The sequence below is a fragment of the Tachyglossus aculeatus genome, chromosome 24 (assembly GCF_015852505.1).
Source record: "Tachyglossus aculeatus isolate mTacAcu1 chromosome 24, mTacAcu1.pri, whole genome shotgun sequence".
Classification (NCBI taxonomy): domain Eukaryota; kingdom Metazoa; phylum Chordata; class Mammalia; order Monotremata; family Tachyglossidae; genus Tachyglossus; species Tachyglossus aculeatus.
The window spans coordinates 14,869,246-14,895,654 of NC_052089.1; the positions used below are offsets into that span (position 1 = coordinate 14,869,246).

Below are 26,409 nucleotides of genomic sequence, written 5' to 3' on the forward strand. Positions count from 1 at the left end.
TAGTTAAATAATTCAGTCTTTCAGGGCCAACATTTTGCATAGTCTATACCCAGAAAAATGTCTGGTGATAGTGCTTAAAACCCACACTTTTAGAAGGTCATATAGATAGGACATTTTCAAGCTCCTATGGAGTGCCAGACTTGATTGAAAATTTCTAGTTAGCTTAAGCAGTCTCACTCTGTTGAAAGCCCCAACAACCCCATGTGTTCTCTAGAGTAGTAAAGGAATTACACAGTACAATGAGCTGTAGCAGCACTTTCCTATTTCAATCTACTGAACTCACCCCATGTGATGGATAGGAGATCCAGCCCAGCTCCCCTTGAATTGCTTTTGAATCCAGTAGATTAACTGAAAGAAAGCATACAAAAACAAAAGGAAGAGGAATTAGTTTCCATTTTCCTGCTGTCTGGTTTTAACCTTGATGTCTCCCTGAAAGAGAGATCTGTTTAGCTGGGGCCACATGAAGTGAATGATTTGTTCAGGTGGCCCAAAGTTTGTTAAAGGAACACACAAATAAAATGGCTCAACTCATTTCCATTGTATAACACATGAATGTGAGGTACGGGAAGCTTTAAAAACTAACAGCAAAGCCACAACAAAATTCTGTCCAAATTAATTAAAGCACCAGGGCTACAGGGACTGTTCCGTCAGATCCACGTGTTCAGCCACTTGCCACCCCACCCCCTCCTCTCCTAATGAGCTTATCGTTTTAGGCATGGAGCTGAAAAAAAGTGAGTATTCCTGGAAAATGGTGGGACAAACTTGGCAAAATTAATAATGGGAAAATTAAAAGCCCACTCCACACCAACCACGCTGTCACTCCCCTTTTCCTCTCCCAACCTAGCTGTGCACCCCTGGATAGGACTAAAGAAAATTCAAGTTAACAGTTTTGGGTTTTTTTTTTCTCTCTCTCACAAACTTTGTCACAGAGAAATGTATTGCTTAGTTAGGAAGTAAAACCACTTCTGATAAAGGCACAAAATATAGCCAACCCAAATTATTTCAGTTGGCTAAAATTTTACTTGGAGTATTCATTAAGCTCTTACTATGTGCCAGGCACTGTACTGAGCACTGGGGTAAATAAAAGCTAAGCAGGTTGTACACAGTAACTGCTGTCCCCCATGGGGTTCACAGTCTTAATTCCCATTTTACAGATGAGGTAACTGAGGCCCAGAGGAATGAAATGACTTACCCAAGTTCACACAGCAGACATATGGCTGAGCCAGGACTAGAACCCAGGTCCCCCTTACTCCCAAGCCCATGTTCTATCTGCTAGGCCTCGCTGCTTCTCTGAGGTCTTATTTGATGTGTTCTGCTTTTCAGATGATCCATTATATAGTGTACTATAACTATCATGCCCAATTTCTAAAACAAAGCCCTTTGGTATTGAGATCTGTGTCGTTCACATTGGATACATTTACATGATTAACTGTGCAGTGAGCAGCAAATATGTCTCTGTTTAAAAAATTGAAATAGGTAATTAAGTTACATGAGGCTATGTACACACAACTAGAATGAAATAGTTTTCTTTATGAAGACATTGTGTTTGTGCAATGATAGAGTAATTCACTGCAATTTATACACATTACCATGTCAAAACAACTCAAAACTTCTTACTAAAGTAGGAATTTCATTATTATCCAAGTGGATTACTAAATGAAATACAATCTAATTTACTTAGAATCGTCTGAGAAAAATGAGGCTGACTTTCTATAAATCAAGCATCTTAATTGTTTAAGTAGTAGCTTTTAGAGGTCAAAGTTTAAATGGATATATAGGAACCATATATACAACAAAGAAATAAACCAAGTTCACTTTCATTGCTGCAGTGATGAATGTAGAGAAAAATCTGTTTATTTTTCCTTCATCCAAACTAGGCAGACAGAGGATCAAGGCTAACAAACAGATGATTGATCATGAGATTACAGAAACTACACATGTATTTATTAATACAAACCAGAACAGGTGAATCAATAGACAGCAGCAACAGAGAATCATTCCTGGAGGCTCCAGATAAGCACAAATCAATAGGAAATATTAATACATGGTGCAATGGATGTATCATCAATAAACTACCTAGGATAAGTGCTGCCCTTTCATTAATCATTTATAATTAGCCATCTATATTTCTAGAGGTCATCAATATGTCAAGAAGGGAAGAAAATAAAATGAATAAGCCCAGACATATTGCAGGGGCATTTGATTAGGCTAGGATTAACCTAGCCAAATAGAGGAGTTACTTCAGTAATGGGCAACAAGGGAGGACAATATGGATGTTCTGTACTAAAAAGATTATTGAAAGTTCCATACCAAGAAAATAGGAATGGGCTTCATCACTGTTGAAAAACTCCCCCCAAAACAAAAAAGCAAAACCTATAATAGAACCGGCACAGCATGAAACCAGCAGACTAATGCTAATGGAATCATTAAGTTGTATATAGATAGGTAGATAGCCATCCTATCATTGCAAGTGCTCAAAGATGCCTCACTCAAAGAACCTAAAAAGATTAAAGCAAGCATCATTGACATACATGAAATGGGAGATCCAAAGAACTTTTTGCCATGAGGAACAGCATTAGTCAATAAGAGAATAGCAAGCTGAAAAGGAAGTACTGGATTTATAGCAGATCCATTATTCCTGCTCATTGGATTCTGCAACCTATTAAAAACTTGTGCAAATGGGATGGAGTCTCCTACCAGGAATGACAGACAAACCAGCGCCAAGGAATTGATTATAGTGATAGTGGTTTGTGTAGTGCCACTCACACTCCCTCTTCCCTACAGGTCATGTTCCCATTAGGGCATGGAGTGCAACAAGTGAATGAGTTAGCAGGGATATAGTCCACTGTAAAGGGCATGCAATTTTTTTTATGGGCAAGATTCTTTAACAGTTTTAATAACCAAAGGATGGTATTGATACCGTGCTATGTCACCATGACTTGGAAGGTGGTTGCGTTGTGGCTACTCTGGACTTCACTACTCAAATTAACCAGCTATTTTCCACAATTTCTGGTAGGTCTATCCATCTTATGGAATGCCCTGGGTAATTCGTTAGATAAAAATCTTTGTCACTGACTGTGTAGCCCCAACAGGCAGAACTAGGCTTAGACCACAGTTACCCTATGATATTGTGATTTTTTTTCCAGTAGACCAACAGAGGGATTGTGCAAGTATACAATCTAGCACAAATAGCAGGGAGTAAGGAAATTGAAGAGTTCTATGAGAAAGCAGTAGATGCGCTTCAGCAGTGGTTATTGTAAACCATAATGTAAAGGCACCTAAACACCATTCTAGAATAGAAAGATAGAAATCACGAATGCCTCATTTGCAAGTCTGGAAAAAGAACAATAAAGTGGATGAGAAATCCAAGTGGTAGCTTTTATCAAAGCTATTACCATACAGTTCATGAATTTGACACATTAAAAATAATCAGTGAATCTGGAAAATCCCAAAAGGAGTCATCAAGAAATGGATTAATATATTATTGAGATCAATCAATCCATCTTATTTATTAAGCACTTACTGTTGCAGAGCACTGTACTAAGCATTTGGGAGAGTGCAATATAACAGAGATGGTACATTCCCTGCCCACAGTGAGTTTACAGCCTATTGGAGGAAACATCCATAAATATAAATAAATTATGGATATGTACATAAGTGCAGTGGGCCTGAGGGAGATACAATTGAATCTTGACTGAGATACAAAGTGTTGTTGCACCAGTTCATACTACCAGATTGAAGTTAAAACTGGCTCTAAGAAGATCAAATTAGGGAGTCCAGAATCCATCAGTAAAATGCTAATTTAGTGAAAAAGAGCTTGAAGAATAATGGACACTGAGCTTTAAATATAAATTGGCAAATGAAATGATGTATTCCTAATACATACAACCTCATTATCAAATAAGAAAAACGTGATGACAGCATAAAAAAGGGTCCAAAAGGAGACTTTGAAAATGTTTGTGAGAAATAACACATGAAAGCAGAAGGAAAAAATGTCCAAGGCAGTATGCTCGACAAGCACTTTGGAAAATGATTAAAGAACAAACTGATAAAAGACCATTATGAAGGCTTCTTCAAGAAAGTGAAAACTATAGCAGTAATAACAACAATAACAAGACCATACAAAAGATTGAAACAGAATATAACGGAAGCACTGAAAAAAAATGGATAAATACAAAGTGGCTCCAGATGAATCAAATAAACTTTAAAATTCTACAATCAACTCCATTCATCTAAAATTATAACAGGAAAAATTTGTCTGTACTGTTCTAAATGTGAAGTGGAGAAATTCCTAGGCAGGGAGAATATATGTGGAAGGAATATCCTACTTAAACTGGGCTGTGCCTAACCTGATCACCTTGCATCTACTTTAGTACTTAGTACAGAGTTTGGCACATAGTTAGTGCTTAACAAATAATGATAATCATAATAACAACTCAAAGTAGGTCCTGGACCATAAGCTCATTGCAGGCAGGGAATGTGCCTATTTATTGTTGTATTGTATGCTACCAATTGCTTAGTACAATGTTCTGCACAGAGTAAGTGTTCAATAAATACGACTGACTAAATGAATATATTCAAAACCTAGCTCAGCAGTTCAAACCCATACATTGTTAACAAGGGCTCTCCAACTGCATTGAAATGAACAAAGATAAAATCAAGGAAGAAAGTAGCAGGGAACATGTCTACCAGCTCAATCAATCAGATTTATTGAGTGCTTGCAGTGTGCAGACTGTATATTGTATTCTCCCAAGCCCTTAGTACAATGCTCTTGACCCACTAAGCACACATTAAATACCAGTGATTGATTGAAAGAGATATTTTTACCAGAATTGTACTAAATCCCACCAAAAGTAATCAAATTGCGCATCAGCAGAAAACAAACTGGATTCTACTTAGGACACTCAGCTAATGACCAAATCCACTCACTTAAGTAGCTTACAGGAAAATGCGGGGAATACCACCCTAGTTTGTTTTACATTCAAAGTACATCTGGTTTCACAAATAAAACTCTAAAAAATAGAAGTGTCTGTCTAGGATAGAAAGTCCCAATGGCAAAACATTTTAGAGAAATGGATATAGCACATGCTTGATATAGAATATATAATGCTGTCTTGCAGATGTCCACTTTTGGAGAAAAAAGAACATAAGGAAAAGTTTAAAAACCAAGGAAAGTATCACAATTCTAAATGCTCGCCTAAGCAGACAAAAGATGAGTTAGTACCAAAGCCAAACAGATTGTTGTGTGACCGGGTTCTTAAAACCTATCCATAGTTATAGGGCTGTATTTATGCTCTATTGCAATAAAACTTCTTTTATTGTCTCCCCAGCTTACATATTAGCTTTCCTCATCTGCCAGAAGGGTCTTTACCTTCTTCAGAGCCAGAAGGTGTGAAGATATGTAGCTGGATAATGGAAAAAAAAACACTAAAAGAAAAAAAAAAGAATCGAACCTAAATAATCTCTTAATTTACAGAGGAGCAATATGGCCTAGTGGAAAGAGCAGGCCTGGGTGTCAGAGGACCTGGGTTCTAACTCCAGCTCTGCCACATGCCTGCTATGTGACTGGGCAGATCACTTACTTCTCAGTTTCATCATCTGTAAAATGAGGATTCAGTACCTGTTTTCCCTCCTACTTAGACCGTGAGCCCTATCTAGGAAAGGGACTGTGTCTGACCTGATTAACTTCTACTAGCCCAGAGCTTAGGACAGTGCTTGACACCAAGTAAGCATTCAATAAATACCAAAATGATTATATCGATCTGAATTTTGAACTCTCATAACTGCACTTTTAGTTTGTCTTTCGCATTTGAAGATGAGTTATTTCAGCTACTTGAGGAAAAGGGGAGAGATTGATAACCACTAATGAAATAAAATAACCTTTATGACATATACATGCATATATATAATATTTTTAACCATACATAATGTTTCTGAAATCATGCTACTCCACAAACAAAATCAATTTGGTAAGAAAAAAACTGAAAAACTGAAATTTCACACATATTCTAAGTACAATAAGAACTAGATATTTCTTCATAGTCCATACAGAAAAATGATAGTAGGCTATTAAAATCATTTCTGGTAAAGTGAACTTGAATCTACATCCATTACTAGCATTACAGCCATGATATTATCCAGCTCTTATATTTTATGAACACGATCAGTTTGAGTGAGACTTTAAAACCAGCATAAAATCACCAGAGAATATAAACCACCACTTTTTTAGGATTCAATCTATCACAAATAGGTTACTGACACCGTTTTATTTAAAGAGCAACACAATAGGTTAGTAACCGTTGTGTTTAACTTGTACATGGGACTTCTAGTAAACATTATGTAGTGGGCTTTATACTGGGTAGATACTAAACCTCATTCATCTAAGCTACTTAGAGGCAGGGATATATGTACTAATTCCATTGTGCTCTCTCAAATTCCTAATATAGTGCTCTACAAACAATAGATGCACAATAAACAATACCGGTTAAATCCCTGGAACTATGTAGGAGTGCACAGCTCACCTCCCTTGTCCTCAATTCTGATACTGAAACATGTGCAAATGTACTCCACTGGCAGAAATGCCAGACAGGCAGGTTACTGGGCTGTAATTCTCTGTGTGTAACTAGAGTCCAGGGAACACTTTCCCAAGCAACATCACAACCGTGAAAGAAAATCAAACTGAGGCAATTCACTGAACTAGGTCTTTCATAGTGTTGTATAACTTTGTCATTTATTGGGACAGCAGAGTTGCCCATTATTTACACAACTTCCTGAAGACATTTGCCTCCTGTGCAACTACTTGGACTCTGGAGTACCCAGATTTGAGGGAAAAATAAACGGTAATTAGCTGCCTCATCAGAAGTTCTTGCCAACTTGGGAAAAGAATCCCTTTCTAATGCTTGGAATCAAAACACAGGGCCCCTGTATTCATTTCTTGTCTACACTTTCATTACCACAACAGTAAAGAAGAAATAACTGAAAGGAGACTAACATTCCATTTCACATCTGATGCCATAGTGAAATAGTTATCCCTGGCAGATTTTATGACGTCACTTTTTCAAGAGTGACTTTATAAAAAATGAATGGTAGTCTTCAAGGTCCAAAGCATCCTGAGATGAGCAGGAGGAAATAGTATTTAAAACATTTTGGAATTTGCAAAACAGCAGTTCTAAAATTATCCTTCCTTGTGCAACTGAAGGAGGGACCCTACTCTAGTCAAGTATCAGAAAATAAAACATTCAGACCAGTAATTTCAGTTACAATGACAATGCTCTTTGCTTCTGTTCATTATCAAGCAACCTCAGCAGAACATTTTTGAATAATCCCCATTGGACACACTTAACAATGTTCCAGGTGATTGAAAAATTACAAGTTACCAAAATCCACCATTAGTGGATATTTTGTTCTTTTTAAAAATAGCACTAGTAAGCACAGTGGAAACAATTAAATCGGAAGGTAGAAGGAGAAAATTTCACCCTACTATGTGTGAAAAAATGAAAAGTTTTGCTTAATTCTGGTACCACATCTGGTACTTCTGTAAATCCAGGGCTGACTACAACCCTGGAAAAACTCCTGTTGTGCAGGGGGGTGTACATTCACATCAAGAGTTACCAACATAGAGCAAGTCAAGTGGGTCAGGGACAGTGATCAACTTATTAACTTTCATTCAATCATACTTATTGAGTAGTTACTGTGTGTAGAGCACTGTACTAAGTGCTACTCTAGCACTTAGGACACTGTAACAAGAACAAATGCCATAAAAAATGATGTAATCATGGTGGTGTGTAGTTTTGCATAGGTTCTTTTGTTTCCATGTACAATTCAAGTTGTCCATAGAATTCCCTTCTATCTTTGATTCCCAAAAAAGCCTGCTTGAGTCATCTCCAAGGGATGATGTTAGTATCTTAGAGAACATAGAAACATAAATCCTCTCACTTAATATTCTTTCAGTTGGTACACCCACAAGACAGAGAGACATGAGGGCTCAAACAGGGGTAAAATTATCTGATTTTCAACTACAATTGTGGAATCAAGTATAATTCAATGCATTTCTCAACATTAAGTGGTCCTAACATATATATTTTGAAAGAAGACCACAAGTGATGAAGGAAGTGATGAAGCCAGACAGCAGTAATTTCAGGACAATTAAAAGGTAGTGAACAACCCATACAGAGGTACTCCACAGAGTACTTGGTAGCAAAATACACATCCTTTATATTTTTCAAAACGAATGTGATTTTGAGCAGAGCACTACAAATTTGGCAACTGTCATTTCCAATCTGCAGTTTAACCACAGACTTTAGAAAGGCCAAAACAATTCCATAATAATTGGTGGTGCTCTAAAAAGTGCAGACATGTATTTGTTTACAGGGCTCTTTAAAGGGAACAACAAAATGCCACGTAGATTTATCAATTTCTCTAAACACCACCATAACTTTTCAAAGGTTTCTTAGGTATTCGCTGTCAGTATGTACAAGGCAGAGCCCCTAGATAATCAGAAGAGAGCTGGGACCAGCAGAGACAGTCAAAGACACTTAAACGGCTTTCTTTTTTCTACTTCTATCCAGGCTGGAGGAAGTGGAAAATAAAGACAAAGCACTAGGTAGTACCAAATAGCCTAGGACAATTCCCAAGGTTTTTCTGTGAGAAAAGAAATATATCTGGTGGCTGAAGAGGATTTCAGAGGGGAAATGTCAATCGCTTATTTTTTTAATCACATGTAAAAACCTATGCAAATTGCTTTGTCAGAAAGAAGAAGATGATCACCATTAGGCTTAGCAATACATTAGTTTGGCATTAAAAAGAAAAATACATGACCTTAAATATAGAAAGTTTGATTATGCCTTATAACAAAGAACTCATTCATTCATTCTTTCAGTCGTGTTCATTGAGATCTTACTGTGTGCAGAGCACCATACTAAGCGCTTGGAAAGTACAATTAAGCAACAAAGCGAGACAAGCCCTGCCCACAATGGGCTCACAGTCTAAAAGAGGGAGACAGATATAAAAACAAGCAAACAGGCATCAATAGCATCAGCATAAATAAAACAATTATAGATACATACACATCAAAGCAAGTATTAATATAAATAGAATTATAGATATGTACATATATACACAAGTGCTTTGGGGAAGGGGGTAGAGCAAAGAGAGAGTCGGGGCGATGGGGAGGGGAGGGGGAGCTGAGGAAAGGGGAAACAGCCTGGGAAGGCCTCCTGGAGGAGATGAGCCTTCAATAGAAATTCACTAGTTATTTAAAACGAGCTTAATTCAGGTTACGGAGAAAGAGCAATTAATTACTACTGTCATTCTCAGGACAAAATGTTATGGGAATAGTTTCTATGCTGTGTCAGATTCAAACTAAAATGCATTTAGAGGATTTAGCAAATAGAATTTATAGTGCACTAAACTTACAAGAAGTATTCCTGTATCATCCATCTTTCTTAGGTCCAAATTGAATTGAGAAAAATATTTTCAAGTGTAGGTTTAACCAAAGTTCACCATGCTGACACAAATTCAGCACTGTGGAAACAATATCTTCTTCTTTCATTCTGCCAGCTCAAAATTTTTCTGACAAATGTAAATAATTGGAAGTACTATAAAATACCTACTCATCAAATTCTAATAATTATTTCATCCACTCAAGGTTATACAACCCAATCATTTTTTTGTCTTAGTATTAAAATTCCTCCTAGGCACTTTAAACAAATCTGTTGATTAGCAATTAGAGCACATGTGCTGCTCTAGCCAACAGTATCTTGTCAATTAAAGATCACTAGGGCAAGGTGAAAAGAATAACTTTATAACCGGGGTAAAATCCATATTTTTTCTTCTTCACTATAATTTTTATTTTGCAAAAAGTACTATTTGATTTTCTCAGAATTTCAGAGAGACCTGTGATCAGCCACAGGCATGGAACCCATGTTTTGAGGCTGATTGGTTTTAGCAAAAATAGCAGAAACTAGAGATAAGTTCTCAAACAGCAACAGGCAGCCTCAGAAATAGTTATCGTTAAATCTAAACAGGCCATATTCACAATTCATTTGAAGGGGGGCACTGGCCACACACTGGCCATTGTGTGCTCATTTTTCCCCTGTTGGACACACCATCTACTATCTTTTATTATTATGGTCATCAATACGTGTGCACCTTGGCGTGGCTCAGTGGAAAGAGCACAGGCTTAGGAGTCAGAGGTCATGGGCTCTAATCCTGATTCCGCCACTTGTCAGCTGTGTGACTTTGGGCAGGTCACTTCGCTTCTCTGTGCCTCAGTTCCCTTATCTTGAAAATGGGGATTAAGATTGTGAGCCCCATGTGGGATAACCTGATTACCTTGTATCTCCCCCAGCGCTTAAAACAGTGCTTGGCACAAAGTAAGTGCTTAACAAATACCAAAATTATTATCATTCATTGTTATCTCTTATTTTCTATCCTGCAAAAGATTACAGGATGCCAGTGTGAAATCCACAAATATTTTTCAAGTTTAGCACTGAGGCTAGAAACCAGGAAACAAAGTCCTGTTAAAAATTTTTAATGATATGTTGTTTCTCCACTGAGCCCTTTCAGAATAGCTGAGCAATGTATTAGGTCCCCACGATTGCATGCTAGTTTTACCAAATACTTATTTTTTCCCCACCCAAAAAGCCTACGTCTCAGCAATACATTCAGAAGTCATTCCAATAAATTCAAACTTTCATTTCTAGGAACACATAATAATCCTAAACAAGTGAACGGAATCTTGATTTAGGCTCCAGCAACATCTGAAGTCCCATGATCCTTTCTCTAACTCCTTTTTCATTCTTATTTTCTAGAATTATCTGAAGAGATCAGTAAGCATGACAAGGGTGATTTTATTTGATAAAAACATCTGAAATTCACAGGATGGAGAACGTCTAATAAAAATCAATTTTCATTTTGAATTTGGTAGTTCCTATGAGTCTGAAATATTAAAGCATACCTCTGAATAGGAGAACAGTGAGTTATCAATTTATCATTCAATTAATCTACTTGACATCCTTACATACCTCAACCAAAATTAAACCACACGTTCTGGTTCAAACACCTCTCATTTGCACATGGTAAACGTGAAAATAGAGCAAGTGGTTAAGTGCTTTGGTGTGAACACAGAGAACAACATGACAGTGTCAGTAATTTCCTTGCATGTCAGGTTGAGAAAACCAAGAAACTAAGACCTGCTTTCTGATTTACAAGACTCTGATGTCATCAACATGCTATTTTCACCATTTTCCAGGTTGACAGAATTTATCGTGATAATTAATGAAGAACATATGTGCTAAGATACTCATGCGAAAACTATAATTGCTCCTGACAATTTGCTACCTTTAAAAACTAGGTCATGGTAATGTTCTGTGGCTCCTTCTGTATATGGGAACACCAGAAAAAAAAAGTTACTGTGCTTTATATTCTTGTGTATTTTTTTTCAGGGAAAAAAAAAATAATCAGTGAAGGCTAATGTCTTTCCCTCAACTCTCTGGCATACAGTCTCTGCACAAAGCTCTGAGACATTTGTCCTGTTACTCCACACTTGTCATGTGCCTGGATGACAATTCTTCATTCCCATCCTTCTCCTCAGTCTATGGACCCCATGAGGGCCAGGGACTGGGTCTGATGTGACTATATTATGTGGCCCGTAGAGTTTAGTCCAGTGCTTGGCATACAGTAGGGATTGCAGAATATTTCATCTGGTCTCACAGGAGGGGCTGGAGGAAAGGTATTGGAATTTGTAGAGCACTAGACTCACAAGAAGTATTCCCGTATCATCCATCTTTCTTAGGTCCAAACTGAATTGAGAAAAATATTTTCAAATGTAGGTTTAACCAAAGTTCACCATGCTGACACAAATTCAGCATTGTAGAAACAATATCTTCTGCTTTCATTCTGCCAGCTCAAAACTTTTCTGATAAACGTAAATAATTGGATGTGCTATAAAATACCTACTCATCAAATGCTAATAATTACTTGGTGCATTCAAGGTTCTATAACTTACTCATCATTTTGTCTTAGTATTAAAATTCCTCCTAGGCATTTTAGATCAATCCGTTGATTAACAATTAGAGCACATGTGCTGCTGTAGCCAATAGTATCTTGTCAATTAAAGATCACTAGGGCAAGGTGAAAATAAAAGAATAATTTTATAACGGGGTAAAACCCATATTTTTTTTCTTCTTCACTCTAATTTCTATTTTGCAAAATAAAAATTTTGCTGGAGGGACTGGAGAAAAGGTAAGGAGGGGAATCCAACCCACATGTCAACTGAGTGGATGTCCAGGACACTGTTGCTCCCATCTCCTCCTCCCTCCCGCTGAGCCCCGGCGCTAGGGTCAGCCCGAGGTTGCTGGGACAGCATTTATTAAGTGCTTACTATGTGCAAAGCACTGTTCAGGTTACAAAGTGATCAGGTTGTCCCACTGGGGGGCTCACAGTCTTAATCCCCATTTTACAGATGAGGTAATTGAGGCCCAGAGAAGTGAAGTGACTTGCCCAAAGTCACACAGCTGACAATTGATGGAGCTGGATTTGAACCCATGACCTCTGTCTCCAAAGCCCGGGCTCTTTCCACTGAGCCACGCTAGGAGGGAAAGAGGGAGGGAAAGAAGGAAGGAAGGAGGGAGGGAGGGAGGGAAGGAAGAAAGAAGGAAAGGAGGGAAGAATGGAGGGAGGAAAGAAAGGGGGGAAGGAAGTGGCCTGCCCACCTGGCCGAGGGAAGAAGGGAGGAAAGAAAGGAGGGAGGAAAGAAAAGAGGGAAGAAAGGAGGGAAGAAAGGAGGGGGGAAAGAAAGGAGGGAGGAAAGAAAAAGGAGGGAGGAAAGAAAAAGGAGGGAGGAAAGAAAAAGGAGGGAGGTGGCCTGTCCTCCCATTCGAGGTAAGGGGGAGGAAAGGAGGGAAGGAGGGAAGGAGGGAGGGAAGGAAGGAGGGAGGGAGAGAAGGAAGAAAGGAGGAAAGGAGGGAAGAATGGAGGGAGAAAAAAAGGAGGGAAGGAAGTGGCCTGCCCACCTGGCCGAGGGAAGAAGGGAGGAAAGAGAGGAGGGAAGAAAAAGGAGGGAGGAAAGAGAAAGGAGGGAGGAAAGAGAAAGGAGGGAGGAAAGAGAAAGGAGGGAGGAAAGAGAAAGGAGGGAGGAAAGAGAAAGGAGGGAGGAAAGAGAAAGGAGGGAGGAAAGAAAAAGGAGGGAGGTGGCCTGCCCTCCCATTCGAGGTAAGGGGGGAGGAAAGGAGGGAAGGATGGAGGGCAGGAGGGAGGAAAGAAAGGCGGGAGGAGGTGGCCTGCGCTCCCGGCCAAAGAGGCTCCGACCCCCAGGTGGTCCTGTGACCCTTCCTGAAAGAGGCGGGGGCACCGCCCGCTTCACCCGGGCCCCCCCCCCCCCCCCACCTGTTCTCGGCCGCCCCGTCCCCGCACCCACAAAAACTCCTCCTCCCCCTCGGCTCTAAAGCCCTGCATCTCCCCGCCCCCTTCTCCTACTCCAACCCTGCCCAAACATTGCGCCCCTTGGATGCCAACCTTCTCCCCCTGCCTCCAAGCAGCGTGGCTCAGTGACAAGAGCCCGGGTTTGGGAGTCAGAGGGCCTGGGTTCAACTCCTGACTCCACCAACTGTCACTTCACTTCTCTGGGCCTCAGTGACCTCATCTGGAAAATGGGAATTAAGACTGTGAGCCCCCCGTGGGACAACCTGATCACCTTCTAACCTGTCCAGCGCTTAGAACAGTGCTCGGCACATAGTAAGCTCTTAATACATGCTATCATTATTATTATTCTTTGGGCCTCAGTGACCTCATCTGTAAAATGGGGATTGAGACTGTGAGCCCCCCGTGGGACAACCTCATCACCTTCTAACCTGTCCAGCGATTAGAACAGTGCTCGGCACATAGTAAGCTCTTAATAAATGCTATCATTATTATTATTCTTTGGGCCTCAGTGACCTCATCTGTAAAATGGGGATTAAAACTGTGAGCCCCCCGCGGGACAACCTGATCACCTTGTAACCTCTAGACTGTGAGCCCGTTGTTGGGTAGGGACCGTCTCTATATGTTGCCAACTAGTGCTTCCCAAGCGCTTAGTACAGTGCTCTGCACATAGTAAGCGCTGAATAAATACGATTGAATGAATGAATGACCTCCCCAGCGCTTAGAACTGTGCTTTGCACAGAGTAAGCGTTTAACAAATACCATCATTATTATTATTATCTCCTCTAGCTCGCCGCCGACCCCTCTCCCACGTCCTCCCTCTCCAAAGCCGACAATCACTCCCCCCTAAACCTTATTGATGACACACCTCCTCCGAGAGGCCTTCCCTGACTAAGCCCCCCTTTCCTCTTCTCCCACTCCCTTCTGCACTTACCTGTAATTTATTTATTTATATCAATAATGTCTTTCTCCCGCCCCTCACCCCCCAAGGAGAAGCAGCGTGGCCCGGTGGAAAGAGCCCGGCCTTTGGAGACAGAGGTCATGGGTTCAAATCCCGGCTCTGCCGATTGACAGCTGTGTGACTTTGGACAAGTCACTTAACTTCTCTGGGCCTCAGTTACCTCGTCTGTAAAATGGGGATTAAGACCGTGAGCCCCCCGTGGGACAACCTGATCACCTTGTAACCTCCCCAGCGTTTAGAACAGTGCTTTGCACATAGTAAGCGCTTACTAAATGCTATTATTATTATTATTAAGCTCGTCGTGGGCAGGGAACGTGTCTGTTTCTTGTTGTACTGTCCTCTCCCAAGCGTTTAGCACAGTGCTCTGTACCCAATAAGAGCTCAAATAATAATAATAATAATAATAATGGTATTTGTTAAGGACTTACGTGACAAGCACTATTCTAAGCGCTGGGGTAATAATGACGGTATTTGTTAAGTGCTTACTATGTGCAAAACACTGTTCTAACCGCTGGCGGGGGTGGGGATACAAGGTGATCAGAAGCAGCGTGGATCAGTGGAAAGAGCCCGAGTTTGGGAGTCAGAGGTCATGGGTTCTAATCCCACCTCTGCCACATGTCTGCTGTGTGACTGTGGGCAAGTCACTTCACTTTTCTGAGCCTCAGTTCCCTCATCTGTAAAATGGGGATTATGACCGTGAGCCCCCCATGGGACAACCTGATCATCTTGTATCCTCCCCAGCGCTTAGAACAGTGCTTTGCACATAGTAAGCGCTTAACAGATATTATTATTATTATTATTATCAGGTTGTCTCACGTGGGGCTCACAGTCTTCATCCCCATTTTCCAGATGAGGGAAGTGAGGCCCAGAGAAGTGAAGTGACTCGCCCCAAGTCACACATCTGACAAATGGCGGAGCCGGGATTAAAACCCATGACCTCCGACTCCCAAGCCCGTGCTCTTTCCACTGAGCCACGCTGCTTCTCTAATCAGAGCATCCCTCGTGGGACTCACAGTCTTCACCCCCATTTTTCAGATGGGGGAAGTGAGGCCCAGAGAAGTGAAGTGGATCGCCCAAAGTCACACAGCTGCCATGGGGCAGAATCGGAATTAGAACCCAGGACCTCTTACTCCCAAACCCGGGCTCTTGCCACTAAACTATGCTGCTTCTCTAAATCCGATTGAATGAATGAATGAATGAAAGAATGAATGAATGAACGAAGGGGAGCCGGGCTCTCTGCCGACCGAGCGCCGAAGTGTCCTGGCCGGAGGACCGGGACCATCGCGTCGCTTACGGCCACCGGATCCAGGCCCAAAGCCCGGCCAGGGATGCTGGAGAATCCCCACAGCGCTGTATTTCCCCTTGTCTTTCTTTCTTTCCTTTCTTTCTCTCTTCTCTTTATCTCTCTCTCTCTCCTTTCTTCTCTCTTTCTCTCCTCTTTCCTTTTTTCTCTCTTTCTCTTCTCTCCTTTCTTCTCTCCTTCCTTCTCTCTTTCTCTCTCTTCTCTCTCTTCTTTCTCCTGTTTCTTCTCTCTCTTCTCTCTCTCCTTTTTCTGTCTCCTTTCTTCTCTCTCCTTTCTTCTCTCTTTTCTTTCTCCTTTCTTCTCTCTCTCTCTCTCCTTTCTTCTCTTTCATTCTTTTCTTTACCTCCTCTTTCTTCTCTCTTTTCTTTCCTTTTTCTCTCTCCTCTCTCTTCTCTCTCCCCTCTTTCTTCTCTTTCCTTTTTTCTCTCTTTTCTGTCTTTTCTTTCTTCTCTTTCCTTCTTTTCTTTCTCTCCTGTTTCTTCTCTCTGTCGTGTTTCTTCTCTCTCCTTTCTTTCCTTTTTTCTCTCCTGTCTTCTTTCTTTCCTTCTCTCTTCTCTTTTCTTTCCTTTTTTCTTTCTTTTCTGTCTTTCCTTTCTTCTCTTTCCTTCTTTTCTTTTTCTCCTGTTTCTTCTCTCTCTCCTTTCTTTCCTTTTTTCTCTCCTCTTTCTTCTCTCTTTCTTTCCTTTTTTCTCTTCTCTCTCTTTTCTTTCCTTTTCTCTCTTTCTTCTCTTTCCTTTTTTCTCTTCTCTCTTTTCTTTCCTTTTTCTCTGTCTCTTCTGTCTCCTTTTTTCTCTCTCTTTTCTGTCTTTCCTTTTTTCTCTCCCCTCTCTCTCTCTCTCCCTCCTCCCCCCCCCCTCCCCCCGGGCAGAAGGGCAGGGGCAGCCCACCCACCCTCCGTCCCTAGGGCTTCACACTGCAAGGAGGGAGAGGAGAAGGGATCTAGGGGCCCCGACTCCTTGGGAGCGGAGATCAACGGGTGTGCAGCACTCGGAGCAGCAACATTTAACTTGAAAAACCTACAAATGGGTCAGGAGAAGAAAAAGGGGTCAAGGTTAGGGGATGGAGCTGGTCCCGGGACGGGGGATGATCTCCTGGACAATGGCTAACTCGGACCTGAATAAGTCTGCGACACCCTTAAATTTGCTGTCTTTTTCAATTACTCCTCTACCCTCCAAACATGCTCGGTTGGTCCTAGGAAAGGGACCAAAAAGGCCAATTTTCAAAACATGAGCAGGGGGGCGGTGCTTTTCGGAAAGGAGGAAACCGACTTAATAAAATTTGAATGTTTATGGGAACACAAATTAAGGGTCCCCCCCACCCCCCATAATAGAAAACTTTGGCATTTGGGAACGGTTGCAAATTTAACCTGGACAATGAGATACAAATAAAGAAGAAAGGGGAAGTCTGCTTTTTTTCTACGACTTACACAAAGTATTCTTTCTCTGCTATTTCCCCCTAGTTTACTTAATTGCTTGTAAATTTCTGCCACTTTTGTTTTTCTCCCCCCTCCTGCTATTATTCTTTCTACAGCTTTTTTTTTTTCTTCAGTAGATTACTTGGATTTTCTTCCTTGCGCTTTGACTGGAGCAGCAGGACGCAGTTAGGGAGAATATGAGGGAGAATAAAAAAAAAAAAAAAACTTTCCACTTCCACAACTTCCAGTTTAATAACATCACTCCAAGTTGAAGATGTTATTTGGAATAGCAGTTTGAATCCAACTACCTTCTATATGCATTCTTCCTGGTTGGAAAAAAAGGGATTTTTGGTTACTCTCTTTAAGGTTTTACTTGAGACAACATTTTCTTGTTGCAATTCAGTTTATTGGTGATTGAAACTAGGTGAGCATAATTTGAAACGGATTTACTTTGGCAAACTGCAATCAAGATGAAAAAGTATGTTACTACTAGATTTTATAACTGTTTTACAAACGGTCAGCCAGTATAGGTCCTTTTTGGTTACTGCTTTTATTCAACTTGCTGGAACATTTGGATGACCTACATAAATAGTGGAATTTCTACCTCCTAACCCCTCTGTGATTCTGAGCCATTCTTTCACCCATGGGTGAGGGGTGTGTGTGGGTGTGGGTGAGAGAGAGAGAGAGAGAGAGAGAGAGAGAGAGAGAGAGAGAGAGAGAGGGAGGAGAGAGAGAGAGAGGAAGGAGGGAGAGAGAGAAAGAGGAAGAAGGGAGAGAGAAAGAAAGAGGGAGGAGGAAGAGAGAAAGAGAAAGAGGCAGGTGGGAGAGAGAGAGAAAGAGGGAGAAGAGAGAGAGAAAGAGGGAGAAGAGAGAGAGAAAGAGGGAGAAGAGAGAAAGAGAGAGAGAGGGAGGAGAGAGAAAGAGGGAGGAGGGAGAGAGAAAGAGGAAGAAGGGAGAGAGAAAGAGGAAGAAGGGAGAGAGAGGAAGAAGGGAGAGAGAGAAAGAAAGAGGGAGGAGGAAGAGAGAGAGAAAGAGGCAGGCGGGAGAGAGAGAGAAAGAGGCAGGAGGGAGAGAGAGAGAAAGAGGGAGGAGAGAGAGAGAGAAAGAAAGAGGGAGGAGGAAGAGAGAGAGAAAGAGGCAGGCGGGAGAGAGAGAGAAAGAGGCAGGAGGGAGAGAGAGAGAAAGAGGGAGAAGAGAGAGAGAGAGAGAGACAGACAGAGAGAGAGAGAATGTGCATGCCTTATCTTTTGGTGGGTTTTTTTTCCTATCGTAATGAATTTTTAGAATCTGAGCTATATTTCATAAGTCGGGGTTGGAAAAGGCAAAATAGCTCCTGACTTTCTCTGTGGGGCATCTTGTCACCCAATATTTACAGAACACCTGATCTCCAGTGCACTACTGATTGTTGCAACATGCCTTAGGGATGAAATGGTTTTTTTAAAAAAACACATATCCAACTGCTGAACCTTCTCTGAACAGACATCTCCCTTTCTCTGATTGATTCAGCATCTTGGAGCCCTTTCATATATATTTCAGGACTTTTATGAAGCACAGTTTTGAAGCCCAAGAAGTTTAACAAACTTTAATGACCTCCATTTCAAGAAAAAAATGGCAAATAACCTAGAACTACATTATACACGGTTTAGTAGCTTTAATAGGTGTTTCATACTACCAGTCCTGCCTTAATTTTTAAGATTCGTGTAATACTTCTTTAGCATTTAGTAACAGCTCTGTAGTGACCCTCACTGGTGATAAAATCCAGATCTCTCAGAAGAATACAAAAGAAAAGGGGGTGGTGGGGGGGGGGCACACCTGCAAAACTTTGTCAGCTACTGATCATGAAAACAAAACAAGTTACATATTTTTCATTTTTAAAAGAATATGTTTACACATATATGTACATATTGTGTATGCCTTTCAAATGAACTTAAAAGGACCTCACATGAAAGTTTATGCAAAAATGAGTGCAATTCCAAGAAATACATCTACATTTGACTCCTAGCCCTCATGACAAACAAAATGACCCAACAAGTGAATGATTGATATATTTGAGGAAAAAAATAATGCTTTAATGAATTCATACTTAGTGATTAATAATAATACTGATGATGGTATTTAAGTGCTTACTATGTGCCAAGCACTGTCCTAAGTGCTGGATATATTTTAATATTTTATATATTTTGTGTTGGAAGATTAAAATCAGTAGCTTTATTTAATTTTGAAGCTAGAAAATCTTGCACAGACTATTCATTGAAAAATCTATAGCAAATAATTTTGGCTTTTGAGAATGAACTACAGTAGTGTAAATTTAATTTTTATGACAAGCGTTGTAATATTTTTCCTTTTGAGGCTGAAAATTGTGCAGAAAATACTAGAGGATACAATTCCATAGGGAAATGATGCATTTTAGTAATCATAATAAAAAGTTAAATGAACTCCCTTTTTGGAGTTTAACAATTTCCAACACTATAGTGAAACTGAGCAAATACATCTGTGTTTGACCAGGCAAGGAATAAAAATGTAAAACTTTTGCATAAAGATTTTGGGTCTCATAAAACATGCTATTTTTCCAAGTACAACTTTAAAAGACAATCTGTTTTTGGCTTAATCCTTTAATTATCACACTTTGGATTCTGTTTCCTTCTCTTTTTGTTTATAGAAAAAAGTAGGCTTTTACATCGCTATATTTTAAATGTAGGTGAAAAGCCTCTACTATAACTGCCACAATATAGCTACAACATATGGCAAAAGAGTTTTTATTAAATGCAGCCTGTCTTTTACAGTTCCATTAGTTATTGAAAAGCATCCAATCTTCATGTTTAATTTATTTTTTTAAAGTAGAAGAGATTACTTAACCACAGAACAAATAATGCACTAGTACAAAAATGACAACAGTACACTTTGAGTGAAGTCCTAAATATTAATATATCTTTAGTAATCAAACCTTTCATGAATATAAATATTTAATTTCTAAGACGTGAATTACTGAGATAGTAATAGAAGAAGTCTGAAAGGGCATTATAAGTTATGAAAATATTTTTGATTGGGTGATTTGGGGTTTTGAATTGCAAAATGTATCTCTCGGCTTAAATACTGTAAACAGATTCCCAACACCACTTCCCTTGGTGAGTTATGAATTCAGAGGAATTTCATTTTATGCTAGATTTTTGAAGGTTACAAGAAGTTTCCTGTCTGCCCAGTCAAAATATTATCGAAGCAATCCAGGTTGTCAGTAAAAGCTTAAACAAATTTGCTGATAATCCTGTTAATGACCTAGGTCAAGTGTTAACTGTTGTGGGTTATAAAACAGTGAAATTAAGGTTTCTAGAGCCCTCAGGAAAATAGTATAGTGAGAGAAAAGGATCAGAAGAAAAAAACGATTAAATTACAGGAATGTTGCTTGAGATGTTATGTACAGAATTGGTGGTTCTTCCAATAAATAAATAAATAATCCCTCCAAAGTCAAAGATCTAAATGAAACTGAAATAATGGCGCTTGCATTTCCTACATACCCCTCAAACAGTGTACTCTCAGAATCAGGATTAGCATTTGTAAAATGAAAAGTGATATACAACTCCACAATAGGGGGAAAAATCCATTCATTACTTGAATGCTAATTATCTCAGACATTTATCTATCACTCAAAAGATAGTTCAGGCTAAACTGTAGTTTATGTTTGCAAGTCTCAGTTTAAGGATTTTTTGGAATCTCCCAGACACTTACAGGATTGATTTCTTGGGAATTACATTCTTTACAAGTGATATTCTTCCAGAGCATAGTGTGACATGAGAAGGTTTCTTATAATGTGTGATAACTATGTTTTGTCTGTCCTTCCCATCGATCGCCTCCCTAGTTGCCACACCTTATAAAATGGCAAACACATTAGTAACATGTAAATATATTACAACTAATTTTCAGGACTGTTCAATTTTCGAATTTTGTATCCCAGTATTCAGAGTAGTGTATCATAATAGTGTTAGGAGTTTCCACAAATAGCGTGAAACTTTACACACTAAACCAGTGCTTTGTATTATCACAAATACACTTAGTCCAATCTGCTTCAAACAGCCAGGTCTGCAAAACAGTAAACTGTTCAAAGAGTGCTCTTTATCTGGCCTTAAAGTGGTCGAAAGATGAATTGTTCACTTTATATCAAGAGAACATACAGAGCCCAACGTAACATATGGAGCTTTTACAGTTATTTCTACTTTCCCAACAGTGCAATAACTGAGGTGGTGAGAGGAAGCAAGAAGTACTCTTCTAAGTAGTTGCAATTGTTAATTAAGGAAATCCATTTTCCTCTTGAAAATTCAAGATATTTCTTTGGGAGAGCTTTTGACACAGGTCAAAAAGGAAGGGGAAAAAGGATTATATCTCTAGTTTTTATTTAAATTTGCAGGTGGATTCTTGTGTCTGTCAAATAGCTCAGAGTTTAAATGATAAATACTCAGTACATTCTTAATTTTATCCTATAATTTTATCCTCAATTTTTTTCTAAATTTTGAGTAACATGCAAATAAATCCTTATTGATTCATGAATCTTTAAACTTAAGGAATTACATATCTGACCACTTGCTTTTCAATTAAATATCCTGATTTCATCCTTTCCTTTTTGCTCTTCAATCAGTAATTTTATAATCAGTTGCATAGAAAAGATCACATAATGCCCATAGCAAAAACTATTACATTTTCCTTAAGAATGAAAGCTCAATTGCCACCTCGGTTTTCTAGCTGAGATGTTGTGAACAGGACAACTAAACTTATCTGGGTCTTTGTCAGAAGGCCAGTCTATGGTAGCTCTTTTTGTATTGCATCATTCTTTTCCAAAACAAAATGTCAAATCTATTACCCAGGGAAAAACACAATTTTACCAAAAGACTAAGGAACCTGAACTCGATTTTCAGATTTGTCTCTGCTGAAATTGTCTTAGTGTATTCCATGTGTGTTTTATTTGTCAGTGACACGGAATCTCCCAGGCCCATGCTGTTTAAGACAACTGCACACAGATTAAGTAGTTTTTCTAATCAAACACACACACACACACACACACACACATATATATATATATATATATATATATATATATATATATATATATCCCTCCTGGGCTAACATTATTTTCAACAGTAAAAAGGTTTTTCGGGTTGGTTTTTTTTTTTTTTTTTTTGGTTGGGTGGGTGTGACGGAAAGGCCAATCACCCAGAAAGAAAAAGGTTTTCGGGGGGAACACTACTTCAGAAGAATCATTTTATAAAAATAAAGGATGTTTCTTTCATACAAAAATATGAAGTGAAATAACGTTCATTTAATATTCTTTTTTTGTGTTGCGTTTTGTTGTGTTGTGTTTTAGGTAAAACAGAATGCATAGTCTCCAATGGAGCATGCCTATGCTACAGTATCAATATTTTATGTTAACTACGTATCTGTGATTAAATTGTTAGCGTGCCAATTTTCCCTCTAATTCTTCACCAAGTTATCTTTCCCATAAGGATACTGGATCCCAGCACCATTTATCTATTTACCTGTGCACTATCTTATTAGTTTGTAAATTTACTGGTAAGATATCAAAAAACTGATTTGAGTTCTGTTTAGAAGTCTGTATAAGGTAAAGTGAACACCACTCCTGCTTTTCATCTAGAGGGTGTGATTGCTCATTTTATCAAAGGAATATTTTAATTTGCTTTGCAAGACAGTCTCCAGTGGCTGGAATTGTATTCTTGATTCTGGTGCATTTTATCATATTTTGGAGTTGAGAAAGAAAAAAAGTAGAGAAATGAAGTTATGGAGATCAGAGGAGACGGGATGGAAACATCAATGTCTTACTTGTGGAAACTTTAATAGCTAACTCCCTAAACAAATTAAATAAAGGCCAGAAATAAAGGCCTGTGTTTATCAATACAACTAGCTTACCTAAAACAAAATGTGCAAGTGATCGATTTTCCATTTAGTAAAAATTTGGGGGAAAATATTTGAATAAAAAATTGTTACAAATAAATAATAAATTTCTCATCAGCACTGACCTAGCTATCACCTTCTCAGATGAGTCATACACTATTTGGAAAATCTATGTAGATAATTTTGAAGCCCGTAAGACACGTTTACTTTGCAAGATGATAATTATCAATAAATCATTTCATTTTCTACATTTTAAAAATGTATTATTCAGTAGCACTCATATGACTTTTTTTTACTACTAAGAAGTAATAGAGGTAGAGGACAAAGAATATAGTGGAAAAGGATAAGTCATATCATGAACTTTTTTTTTCCAAAAAGAGACCAATGGAATCATTAACCTCGGTTTTGCATTTTAGCGTGAAAAGCAGGGCACACCAATTACAAAGAAATAAAGGTCTTAAACCGATGAAGTGCTATTTGTATGTTCTATTCTTTCCTCCTGTTACTCCACCCAAAATTTTATGTTCTTCTAGAAATCAATGCGTAAGCACGGCACTCAAACTTAGGTTTACTGCAATTCGTGTACACATTGTACATGTTATTAAAGCACGTCATACTCATTAGACCCTGTATCATATAGCAACCCATCACCTAGTGAGAGATGCACAGAACTTCAATGTAGTCAGCGGAACAGCTCTGGGCACAAACCCACAGCAATTCCCACTCCAGCCAAGTCCCATCTCTATCCTATTCCGAAATGCTACCGTTTCTAGTAACTGCAACCTGTCTTTATCTTAACAGACACCCCGAATAATGTGAAGACTCCAAAAGGAATTATTGCTAAAAGCCCTGACAAAACCACATGGTTATGATTTGACAATGAAATGCTGCTATCGCTCTTTGGCAATTAGCACACTGAGCTGGAACAAAAAAACTGCGATCTATTTTGGGTTTACAATTCCCAGCCATTGAACTGCAGTGGAATCAAAAACAGATTTGGGACTGTCTCAAAAGGTGCCTAAGTGGGTTAGGAAGGCGAAACCCAAATCCTGGTCGATCCGTTCTCTGCAAGCAGCTGCCACTCTGGACTACCTTAAAAACGGGAATAAGGTGCCCGTCGGGATGCACAAAGTGAAGGAGGGGAGACGGGCAGTGCCCGGCTTACCTTCGTTGGCAGGATGGAGAATCAGTTCCCCGAAGCAGCTGAGCGCTGAGCAGATGAGAAAGAGGAGGATGGAGATGTGACAATCCATGTTGCTGGGGCAGAGGGCAGTGAGAGGAGCATATCTCCATGAAGCATGCCACTGATGTGTGGGGGAGAGCTCTGATTGCAGGAGAAGTTACCATGCTCCGCTTGCAGGCTGATGTCAAGTTTGACACTGGAGATAAGGAGGAGTCTTACCGCCTCTCTGCAAGCTGTGCAGGGAGATCCTCCCAGGGTCCTAGTGCCCTGATCACCAATCCCCCCCACTCCCCCCACTCCCTACCCCCATCCCCACCCCAGTGGGCCTAACCCCAGATGAAGCAGTCCAGCCCTCCTCGGATGGGGAGGAGACCGCACTTTGCAGAGAGGACACGAAAGCCGGAGTTTGTTCCTAACAGAACTCTACTTTTGATTTTCAACGCAAAGCAGCCTTTTTGTGTGGTTTGCTTTGGAACAATTCTCCAGAGGAACAGGGGAGCACAAAAGAGATGGGAGGAAGAAACGGAAACGTCAATTAAAAATGTGCTGGCGAGAGGAGAGGAAGGGATTATTCCGTCGGCCAGAGAAAGATCAATCAGGATGGTTTAAGGCTCTACTAGCGGCAGAGACTTGCCCTAGTCCAAATCACAGATCACGAATAATAATCTTTCGTGGGGGAGAATGACCAGGGGACCCCACCACAGTACCCCCTGGACTCCTACATTGCACGATTCGACTCTAATCCCTTTCTCAGTCAGATCAACCTTAGTTTTTCAGAGGGATGACCAGAAATTCTTCTAAAAGTTACTTTAAAATACCAAAAGAAACTCCATTCCAAATCTATAGCTTCCAGGGTCCCAGTAGCTCCCCGTGGTTCCAAGAAGTTTCGGTCCAAATACTACTTGGGAATATCAGAGTGACAGGTGGTTACATCACTTTTCAGTACATTTGATTTCATTTTTCCAAACTGCAAAATTATCTGCTGTTTTCAAATACAGAAGGTACTCTAGCTGCAACTCTGCATCAACATTTAACTTCTGCCCTGCCCTGTGTGATAATTTTATTGTTCCATGCCTCTAAATAAATGTAATAGGAATCAAGCCCACAGTATCTGACAATAAATCACTGGAATGCAGCATTTGCAATTCCCCAGGTCCTTGCAATAAACAATGACAATTCACAACTCTCTGCTCGGCTTTCCAGTGCTACAATCTGATATTATCCAATTACCCTTTTTTTTGTCCTAAATACCGCTTCATAAGTATTAAAACCGCTGTCCCTTTACCTTTACATTATGGGGTGAATATACTAATAGTCAAGTATATTGTCAGTCCATCTAGCTGCACAACAAAATCATAACGTAGTCATCCTCAGGAATTTTGGGATTCTGGGGCCAAAATCATTTCCGTTATAAATCGAGAAGCAGCATGGCTCAGTGGAAAGAGCATGGCCTTTGGAGTCAGAGGTCATGGGTTCAAATCCCGGCTCTGCCACTTGTCAGCTGTGTGGCTTTGGGCAAGTCACTTAACTTCTCTGTGTCTGTTACCTCATCTGTAAAATGGGGATTAAGATTGTGAGCCCACCGTGGGATAACCTGATCACCTTGTAATCTCCCCAGCACTTAGAACAGTGCTTTTCAAATAGCAAGCGCTTAATAAATGCTATTATTATTATTTTTATTGTAAGACATCCTTAGAATACCCATGACAGAAGTGTATTTTGTTTCCACTTAAGAACAATGCATTTTAAGGTCCTGACATTTGTGATACTGCAAATAATTGGTGCTTAAGTATTGCTGGGGACAATGAATCCTCAGATCGAGCAAAAAGATTTCACAGAGGAAGGCTTCTTTTAATATATAGTTTGTGACATAATGATGGAGTTTATGAAGGGGGTACTAAATGTCAAGCTCTGGGCTACATTCTTTTTAATATTCCTTTAAAAGCACAGAATGTACCTCTTGGAATACATGCTAAAACAAAGGGGTAAGACCTCATCTCTCGGTAAGCTGCAGAGTCATCAATAATGCTACAGGATACAGAAACAAAGATATTTGGCCGTTATATACACAGCACTTCATATTTAATTGACCCCATCCTTCGTCATCTGGGGCACAAGAGGACTAAATATTGCCGAGAGTCCAAACTCTTGATTCTGTAATGAGGCAGATTTGGCACTTGGAGGGATGTTGGAATTTCAGGAAAATGTAAGGCCTTCCCTATGGGTGGGAGGGA

General features: G+C 39.7%; 1 protein-coding gene across 1 annotated transcript in view; it reads right to left on the minus strand.

The window, feature by feature from the left end:
• The window catches only part of LOC119945196 (ephrin type-A receptor 3-like), a 65,692-nt gene extending 41,390 nt beyond the window's left edge, over positions 1-24,302 (minus strand). The window contains exons 1-2 of the mRNA XM_038766263.1: positions 24,158-24,302; positions 284-348 (exon numbers count right to left, since the gene is read on the minus strand). Coding sequence (XP_038622191.1) covers positions 284-348; positions 24,158-24,245 — 153 coding nt within the window. The 5' untranslated portion in view covers positions 24,246-24,302. The remainder of the gene's footprint in view (positions 1-283; positions 349-24,157) is intronic.
• Between the last annotated feature and the right edge of the window lie 2,107 nt (positions 24,303-26,409).